Below are 10,279 nucleotides of genomic sequence, written 5' to 3' on the forward strand. Positions count from 1 at the left end.
TGTCCCACAGTCCCCCATATGATAAGATTGATGCTTTTAGATGTTTTATTACAGAAAGTGCATAAAACCCATGACCAAAATAGTCATTGTGTTACTTATGAATGGAATTATAGGGAAAATAAATTACCCCCTTTTTTGCTGGGGACCCCCTGGAACACCCTAAGACCCCTGGGGGTCCCCGGACCCCCATTTGAGAACCACTGGGTTAAGGTTAGGGTTATGGTTTGGGTTAAGTATGTGCCATACATCATGTATATCACATTAGCACAGTACATAGACAACAGTATATGTATATCACCAAACATGTATGTGCTGTAGATCATGTGTCACAGCACATGTGCAGTGTATCACAGAAGGCTTGAAGCAGAAACAGCGGCTCTTCCTCTCCAGCAGGTGGCAGCACTGAAAACAAAAGAAAGCAGGTTGAGTTCCCCGCTGACTTTTTCTTGGAGACAAACAACAGGACTCCTCTATCAATGATTCATACCTCAGTTAGTGGGAACCAGAACCCGACCTGATTTAAAACAAGAGAAGAAGAGACTGCTGTTATTTAGTTATTATTATGTTATTGTTCTGTAAAGTCTGAAGAGTCTGAAGTGGTCTGAACTGGTCTGAAGGGATCTGAACTGGTCTGAAGGGGTCTGAACTGGTCTAAACTGGTCTGAAGTGGTCTAGTGCAGTGGTTCTCAAACTTTTTCACATGAAGGACCCCTAAACTGACAAAGATTAGACCACAAACCCCCATTTGATAGGATTTTGTCCTACAGTCCCCCATATGATAATACAATTGATGCTTTTAGATGTTTTATTACAGAAAGTGTATAAAACCCATGACCAAAATAGTCATTGTGTTACTTATGAATGGAATTATAGCACAAACAAATGACCCCCCTTTTTGCTGGGGACCCCCTGGAACCCCCTCAAGGACCCCTGGGGGTCCCCGGACCCCGACTTGAGAACCACTGGTCTAGTAGACTGACCTTGGGCCTTCCTCCTGTAGAAGATGAATCCAGCCAGAGGTAAGATGAGACCCAGAGCCAGTCCAGAGGCTCCGATGGCCATCTTGTTTCTCTTAGACTCGGGCATGGAGGGATCTGTGGAGACATTGAGATGGTTGATTTCAGACAGTCCAGTGTAACTCAATCTGACTGGCTTGTCCAAGGAGGAGTGTTTTAGCTGGTGACTGTGTGGACACGGCTCAGTAACATGATTCAGTTTTATTACTGTGATGACTTCACACCTCAGCCCCACTTCGGAAATAGCTACTGTTATTTTTTATTTTGTAAAATGAAAGCACAGATTCAGAGATTACATGTCCAAAGCTACTAATGATAAATGGACATACTAACAACTTTATAATGTAATTTATAGCTCAAGTACTCACACATTCCACTAGAGGGGCAAGAGGTGGATTGATAACTTTACCTGTACCAAAGTCCAATTATATGAAGAGGGCTGTATTTTACAGGACGATAGTAACGTGGAACAGCCTTCCAGGTGTTCGTTACATCAAAGGAAAGGCTTGTTGCCTTTTTGGTTTGTATGGAACTGCATGGGTATGTGAGAATTATGAGGAATTACTCAGATTTACAGTAAATGTCAGGACTTTGACCTGGATTCCTCAAGAACACAGCTAATTTCCATATATATTTTGTCATTGATTTTCAGCAGAAAAAAGTGGAAAAGGTGTTGAGTATCTCTTTAAAAGGAAACTTAGACTCCACATACACTCATACATACATACATACATACATACATACATACACACATACATACATACATACATACATACATACATACATACATACATACATACATACATACATACATACATAATGTATATATACACTCACTCATACATAAAATACAATTTTAGTCCGCAGGCTAGCTTGAGTACTTACGGACCTTGCTACATCTGGTTCTAAATGATCTTTTATCTTGTTTTATTCTCTCTTTTTCTCATGTGATACATGTTTTTTATGATACATGTTTTTTCTATTTGTGTATTATTTTTTATGTGATATATGTTTTGTGTTTTGTGTATTCTATTGCATTGTCTGTTATGTAATGTATATATTTTCTTGGACCTGCAGGAAGACTAGCGGTCATGTAGGCATCAGCTAATGTGGATCTGTTTTAGTAAACAAATAAACAAATACTGATCAGTAATATCTGATCACTGATATAACAGATTAGGATGAATAATAGGATTATTAATTATAAGTGTTATAGTGACACAGTAATGTCACACAGTACAATCCAATGGGAGGCTAAAGAATCTGACCTGCATGCACTACATGAGTCTCTGATTAAAGTGTCACAGTTACAAATACAGAGGCATTTAACTTTCAAATTCTTTGTAGTGAAGTTAACTTTGATGCCCTTAGACCCCCTAGTGGCGACAGGTGGTAGACCCGTGTGGCTGCTGATGAGGGAACAACACTGGTGTCAAAATGGTAGCCTCCTGTGACAACTCTTAGTGAGTGTGCAGCAGTGATACTCAACTTGTGGCTCGGGGGCCAGATGCAGCCCGCGATACGGTGCCAAGTGGCCCCCTGGCCATTTTCTAATTCACAATGAAAACTATAAAGTTCGACGGAGCTCCAGATAAATTCTCAAATATCATCACCTGCTCGCCACCCAGGTACTATGTACTAACTAACTTAACTTAACCTATCCTGTGTGCACAAAATTGTCAGACTAAAGTCCGGCTGACACCCAAAATACCTACAATCTGCAACAGAAAAATGAATATTATTAATGTTTGTTTATTAACTGGCCCCTGGCCTCCTGTCATTTTGTAAAAGTGGTCTCCGGGCAAAGCAAGTTAGTTGAGTATCCCCGGTGTACAGTATGAAGAAACAAGATGACAAGACACACAGGCAGACAGGCAGACAGCCAGACAGACAGCCAGACAGACAGGCAGACAGGCAGGCAGGCAGGCAGGCAGGCAGGCAGGCAGGCAGGCAGGCAGGCAGGCAGGCAGACAGACAGACAGGCAGGCAGGCAGACAGACAGACAGACAGACAGACAGACAGACAGACAGACAGACAGACAGACAGACAGACAGACAGACAGACAGACAGACAGACAGACAGACAGACAGACAGACAGACAGACAGACAGACAGACAGACAGGTAGTTACCCCAGTCCTTGATCACAGGCTCGAACAGGCTGGGGTGCTCCACTATGCAGGAGATCTTCTCTCCAGACCTGTTCAACACACACACACACACACACACACACACACACACACACACACACACACACACACACACACACACACACACACACACACACACACACACACACACACACACACACACGGATACACACACGGATACACACACACACACACACACACACACACACACACACACACACACACACACACACACACACACACACACACACACACACACACACACACACACACGTCAGTCAGCTGTGGCAGTGTCTCCTCTCCTTTGTGCCATGTGCACGCTGGCTGGTGGATGTGGCTGGCTTGTGGGTGATTCTGGACAGATTTCTGCCATTCAAATGAAGTCTGATGTGTCAATGATGTTTTCATCACTAGTCAACATTAATATATCTGTTGAGTTGTCAAAGACTCTAGGACACTTTTGTTTTTGTGTTGAGAAATGTTAAAGATAGCCTATGTTAGCTTTGTCAAGAGTGTTTTACAGACATAAACAAGTGTGACACCATGACATATTTACAGTTATCTATCTATCTGTCTGTCTGTCTGTCTTTCTATGTATCATTTGAATGCAGAAACTCTCTTACAACATTGCATTTCCACTGGTAATCAATGGAATGTCCTGAATCACCTGGATGTGTACCTGGGTGGATCTGGACTCACCTGGGTGTGTAGCCTACAGGTGGATCTGGACTCACCTGGCTGTATAGCCTACAGATGGATCTGGACTCACCTGGGTGTGTAGTGTACTCCAGGTGGATCTGGACTCACCTGGGTGTATAGCCTACAGGTGGATCTGGACTCACCTGGGTGTATAGCCTAAAGGTAGATCTGGACTCACCTGGGTGTATAGTCTAAAGGTAGATCTGGACTCACCTGGGTGTATAGCCTAAAGTTAGATCTGGACTCACCTGGGTGTATAGCCTAAAGTTAGATCTGGACTCATCTGGGTGTATAGCCTAAAGGTAGATCTGGACTCACCTGGGTGTATAGCCTAAAGGTGGATCTGGACTCACCTGGGTATAGCCTACAGATGGATCTGAACTCACCTGGGTGTGTACTCCAGGTGGATCTGGACTCACCTGGGTGTGTACTCCAGGTGGACCTGGACTCACCTGGGTGTGTACTCCAGGTAGGAGTGGAACTGGGAGTACCAATCGCCGTCGTCCATCTCTTCAGTGGAAGAGACATCAGAGGTGACTTCCTTGTCGTCTCTCAGCCAAGTCACATCGATTTGTTTTGGGTAGAAGTCGTAGGCGCTGCACATCAGCATGGCCGTGTGTTTCCCACCATCGGGCGTCACTGACCTCAGCCTGACAGAGGGTTTCACTGCAGGACACAGTGTTAGTGTTATCATCTTCATCATCATCATCATTATCATCATTATCATCATCATCATGATCATCATTATTATTATGATTATTATTGTTGTTGTTGTTGTTGTTGTTGTTGTTGTTGTTGTTGTTGTTGTTGTTGTTGTTGGTGGTGGTAGTAATAGTAGTAACTGCAGTAGTATTACACAGAAACAGTACTAACAGTAATAATACTCCTAGTTGCAGCATCAGTGTTTTGCCCCCAGATGGCGTCACTGAGCTCAGTCTGGTTCAGAGTTTATCTGAACCAGAATAAGAATCACTTTTATTGGCACACTATGCAAAATTACATACGTAATTTGTCTTTGATGACAAATTTATGTTTTTTTTTAAAGACATTTGATATAGGCTATAAACATTTAATTTTCCTGTAATCATATTTACATTTTTCTTTCAAGTGAATATTTCCATAGATGCATAGTGTCAAAAATATTTGAATTGTAGACACAATTTTACATTTAATGATGACTGATCAATAGATACACTATAAACCAATACAGATGTTTAATCGAAGGTTGACAGCAGATACACACATAGAACGATTTCATAAACACTATACATATAAACTTCAGTGAAACTCCAAATGAAACCATAAAAACATTCAAATCTGACAGAAAGGTTTGTAAGTGTGGAAATGTTTTCTTCAAATTAAACAATGTTAATTGACAAAGATGTAGAATGAAAGTAGTTGATGTGTTTATTATTATGACTGAGGTTAATTTGATGTGTTTATTGTAGAGAGCAGCAGCTCACCTGTCTTAGACAGAACAACTGGGTAGGCAATGTCAGCGTTGTTTTTGCAGAACCTGTACTTCTGCTGCTTTCTGTACCTCATCTCTGCAGGATCGTTGTTCCATCGCTCTGCTTGCTTCAGCCCAACCTCAGTGTAGCCGACATACTTCCCCACACTGCTGCTGAACCTGGCGTACTCAACCTTGTTGTAATAGCAAGACTGAATGTACTCTATGTCCTTCAGCTCAGTGGAGTTGTACACACAACGGGCCACCATATAGTACTTAAATCCATCTGGAGATCAAAGACAAAGTCTGTTTAGTTTCACTGATATAAATATAATTTCTATTCCAACTGAAGAGTATTATCTCTGAGCTATTGATCAGCTCAGCTATTGATGTATTGATCCTACCTGCTCCATACAGACTGATGAAGAAGAGGGAGAAGAGCAGAACAGATGAAGCCATGTCCCTCTGTTGAGTTCACTAACTGACAGACTCAACCTGTCTGCTATAAAAACTAATGTAGGAGCCACACACTGGTCACATGACCAGCATCACCTGTTGCCAGGCAGACAGTCCGGCCTAAAGGCTGCTGGTGGCAGAGAGTAGCCTGCTATCCAGACCCATATGAATCACAGTTGTCATACTTTTCATATGGGTCTGCTGGACCTATGTGCCCATCCACTGTTTATTCAGGACAGATACTGTCGGGGATACATGATTGGCTGGTCGATGTAGGGGGTGGGACCATATTAAATAATTAATCCAACGTGATCTAACATTACCAATAATAAGTTAACTAAGTTAAGTTAGTTAGTTATCATTTATTTCCTTATCATTTTATTCGTTATTTATTAAGACAGACAGGCAGGCAGGTAGGCTATAGACAGACATGTTAATGTAGCAATATCTAAATGGTACAGTTTTATGGTGATGATAACATTGATTTGTTGATCAATCAAAGTATCTCAATACACACTGGATACCACTCCACTGACAGTATTTAACTTGCACTTTATTTCGCGATCAACAGTCATTCTGTGTTATTTTGCTGTTTTACTTTGAGGGGCTGTGATCGAGCTGGTGTAACGGCTGTAGAATGTTCACAAAAATAAAATGGACAACATTGACTTAGTCTCTTGTAGTCAGACCCACCATCAACGTCATCAAGCTTCCAGCGACGGAGGATATCGACGTATAGAGACGTAGATATCATCTACGGCTGGCACTGACTCAGCTACATGGCTCTCGTCTGAGAGACAATTATCCCTCCTCCCCATCTCTTTTTGTAATAGGATCTTTTCACCACACTGCTCAGTCACATGAACTCCATGGACTGACTGTTGTGTTGATGTGTGTATGAGCGTGCAGCCAATCACGTGTGATGACAGACAACAGCAAACAAGATGAGTGACAGTCACAAGTATTCACAGTATTCACAGTATTTGATGCATTTTAATAACAGACAACCTAAAGGCAGAATGTAAGGTAAATAGCCTATATCATAAGCAGGGTCTACTATGTTGTTGTTATAATACATAATGTTATGTTTTTACATTATTTAAAGTAGCCTACCAAACATAGGCTAATGTAAAATGATGGTATTCTGGAAATTATAAGGTTTAGTATTATTAATTGAATAATTTGATACATATGCACACATACCAATCATAGGTCAAAAATTACAAATTTCTTGAATGATAAAAGCCAGAAGGGGCCAGTAGGATACAAACTGAAGAGCCATTTGGGAGCCCAAAGAGCCAGTGCTCATTACTGAGCTGAGCCAAATAATCTGAATCACTAAAAAGAGACAGAATTCTCATCATGAGTGAAAACACAACTGGAAGTATAGTAAAGTTTTCCCAGTATGCTAATGTAACGGACTGTTCTGTATGTTTGTTATTGTGTACTTTTATTGTGAAGTCCGGAAGAGGAAGTGGGCTGTTGGTTCACTCGGTATCTCTCTCGCCCTGACCAAGTAAATGAGTGGCAGCAGCTTTCAACAACAAGCGGTCTCTGACTCCTTATTCCATCATATAAACAATATATAAAGAACCCAAACGCCACTAACGAGCCTCTTCACTCTGATTGGGAAGGCTGGTGTAAACAAACAAAGTCACAAATTGTAAGTAGTTCAATATTTGAGAGAAAATCATTGATTCAACTGTATTTATATTAGTAATAGTAAAACTCTGTGTTGGGGACAAGGCGAAAAGGGTGAAATTTCAACATAAAACAGTATAAAAGTAGATAAAAAAATATTCCAAGAGAATAATAAAGTCTAGGTGAGTAATAAAGCATACTAAGCAATGATAACAAAAGCAACATGAAAAAAAGGATTAAAAATGCATCCCACGGGCATGAAAGTGCCTGAAATAAAATAATTACCCGTGAGTGTGTGAGGCAGCGAGGCATGCTAGAAATGAGCACACAATATTTCTAGCATAATGTAATTTAATAAAAGTATGTAGGCTAAAATAGGCTACTCAGGGTGCATTCGTAAATTCAATCTGATGCTCTAAACATCAGTCTAAAACTAAAATGAGAGCGCGGCTGTTCAAAGAAATTCAATGCTTTACAAACGGTCCATTTTGAGTGCACTCTGGTGCTCAGAGTGACTGTTTACGAATGCACCCATAATAAATGCAGTGATTAACTATTCAGTCCAATGCCACAATAGAAAGCTGTGTTATTTCAAAGTTAAACAGTGAAAATGTAAATATTTATGACTGAAAAGAACATACAGATAAAAAGTTTAATTGATTTGTTTGTGTGAAAGTTAACATGTGAGGTGAATCAGTACAGATCCACACAGCAGAGAGAAGCAGTATAAAACCAGTAGGACAGAAAGCAGTCTGTTAACTCCTGCAGCTCCTTCAGTCCACCTCACATCATCAATAACTGATCAGTTGCATTCGATTCCTTTGATGAGAAAGAAAGTTCCTGTGGCCACGCCCAGCAGAGCCACGGTCAGACCCAGTCCACAAAACACCTCAGGTCCGATCCCCGGCTGCTCCTGCTCCACATCTGAGGAGAAACCAAACACATGAACACACAGGAAGACAGCTATAGATATGGTTGTTGTTAGCTAGACTAACTGTAGTTTTGGTTAGCTAACAGATAAAGATGCCTCACTCCAGATCCGGGTCAGCGGCTGGCTCAAGGCTCGGTGCTCCACAGAACAGCTGTAGATGTCTCCAAGCTGTGGGATGAAGCTCAGCCTGGCGACCTGGCTGAAGGTGCCATCTTTGTTGGGGTACGGGATGTTGAGGCTGGTTCCTTCAGTCACATTCACATCGTTCCTGGTCCAGTAGACCTTGACAGGAGCAGGGTAGAACCCAGTCACATGGCAGATGAGGTGGTTCTCCACTCCCAGCTCCACATCATCTCTGGTGTAGATGAAGCTGTGAGGAGCATCTACAACAATACAATATCATGTACACCTCTGCACAATTCATAACAACATCCCTTTTCAGTAGCATTAAATATGTTTTCTGAGTTCTGTCAAAAGCATTTTAATTATTTATATTATATATATACTGTATATAACCCTGTATGGATGTAATGGATGCTTGCTATTATTGTTGTATGGCCTGGCTGAGATTAAACCCTTTGATTTCAGGGAAAACAGATGTTTTATCCAGGTGTGTGTGTGTGTGTGTGTGTGTGTGTGTGTGTGTGTGTGTGTGTGTGTGTGTGTGTGTGTGTGTGTGTGTGTGTGCACGCGTGCGTGTGCGTGCGCGTGCGTGCCTGCGTGTGTGTGTGTGTGTGTGTGTGTGTGTGTGTGTGTGTGTGTGAGAAGTACAGTGTCTATATGAAATATTATGTTCTTATACAATAAATAAGAAAATCATTAAGGCTATTGCACCTTTTTAAACACGGCATTACAAAGTGCTTCACACACAATCAACAGTAGCTTAAACAAAATAATACAACATAATACAGAGAATTTTTTTAAAGATCACTTAAAGTTATTGTTTATTTATGACAGTAATGTAAAACACCTGCAGTCCTTCCTTATCTGTAGTTTAACTTGTTGAACACAGTGGTAAATTAAGCTTTGTCATGTTTCCTTACCGAGTTGCAGAGGAGGGTTCTTGTAGAGACGCTCCATTATTTGCATGTTTCCTTTGCAGATGTCCTGATGAGCCAGAGCCTGCTCATAACATCCTGGGCAGGTAGAATCCACTGCAAACTTGGGCAGAGACATAACTCCTTTCTTGTTGATGAAGTCTGCGTACCATCGCTCTTCACCATCCAGTCCATACATCTCCTCTCCATCAGTTTCTGAACAGCCAACGATTTGCAGATCCTCATGTAGAGCTGAGAGGACACAAGATAAAAAACAAATGTCAAACTTCTTCACATCCAGAATCACAGAGTGGATTTATTTTTCACATCCTCACGTCACGTTAAAGAGTCTGTCTGTTTATTGTTTTTATATTAAAACAACCGTTTAATAACTAATAAGAGTGAAAAGTGTTTCCTCAGAGGTGCAGAAAACGTTAAATATCTCCACTGACTCTAAAATCTCTCTCTGGTTCAGAAGGAGCTCAGTTCAAATGATTTTCACATCAACAGAACATTGGAGTGAGTGTGAGACTAAATGTGAGGAACAGACGTGTGATGTACTTACTGTCTGCTGTGACACCAAGGAGACATGAGAGGAAGACGAGGGTCTGTGAGCTCTTCATCTTCACAACACAACTTAGCACCGTGTCGACTTCACACTGACTGCTGCAAACTGAAGTAAACACAAGGAACAGCGTTGTCTTACACGCAGCTCCACCAATCACATTACAGCTTTGACCTGCATCATCAGTCTCCAGGTAGACACAGTTGAGAAATGCTGAGAAATAAAGTGATGATGGAGAATTACACTCACATAATGCCTGACTGTTTTATCTAGTCAGTCAATAACTTCCAAAGTGTTTTATATAGTAAAACATCTATAATGACTATATAGTCAGTC

At 41.2% G+C, this 10,279-nt stretch overlaps 2 protein-coding genes across 2 annotated transcripts; both read right to left on the reverse strand.

Moving 5' to 3' along the window:
- Window positions 1–267: 267 nt before the first annotated feature.
- LOC310795112 (H-2 class II histocompatibility antigen, E-S beta chain-like) lies at window positions 268–5,815 on the reverse strand. The gene is made up of 7 exons (XM_083657141.1): window positions 5,718–5,815; window positions 5,327–5,599; window positions 4,316–4,529; window positions 3,147–3,214; window positions 981–1,094; window positions 488–514; window positions 268–402 (listed from the first exon to the last, which is right to left on the reverse strand). The coding sequence occupies exons 1-6, from the start codon at window positions 5,770–5,772 to the stop codon at window positions 489–491; spliced, it is 750 nt and encodes a 249-aa protein (XP_083513267.1). The 5' UTR covers window positions 5,773–5,815; the 3' UTR covers window positions 268–402; window position 488.
- Window positions 5,816–6,847: 1,032 nt separating this feature from the next.
- On the reverse strand, window positions 6,848–10,039 carry LOC310794817 (mamu class II histocompatibility antigen, DR alpha chain-like). The gene is made up of 4 exons (XM_083656872.1): window positions 9,944–10,039; window positions 9,385–9,630; window positions 8,443–8,724; window positions 6,848–8,334 (listed from the first exon to the last, which is right to left on the reverse strand). Exons 1-4 carry the CDS (start codon window positions 9,999–10,001, stop codon window positions 8,213–8,215), a joined length of 708 nt encoding a protein of 235 aa, XP_083512998.1. The 5' UTR covers window positions 10,002–10,039; the 3' UTR covers window positions 6,848–8,212.
- Between the last annotated feature and the right edge of the window lie 240 nt (window positions 10,040–10,279).

This window comes from Poromitra crassiceps, assembly GCF_964638095.1.
Source record: "Poromitra crassiceps genome assembly, chromosome: 20".
Classification (NCBI taxonomy): Eukaryota; Metazoa; Chordata; class Actinopteri; order Beryciformes; family Melamphaidae; genus Poromitra; species Poromitra crassiceps.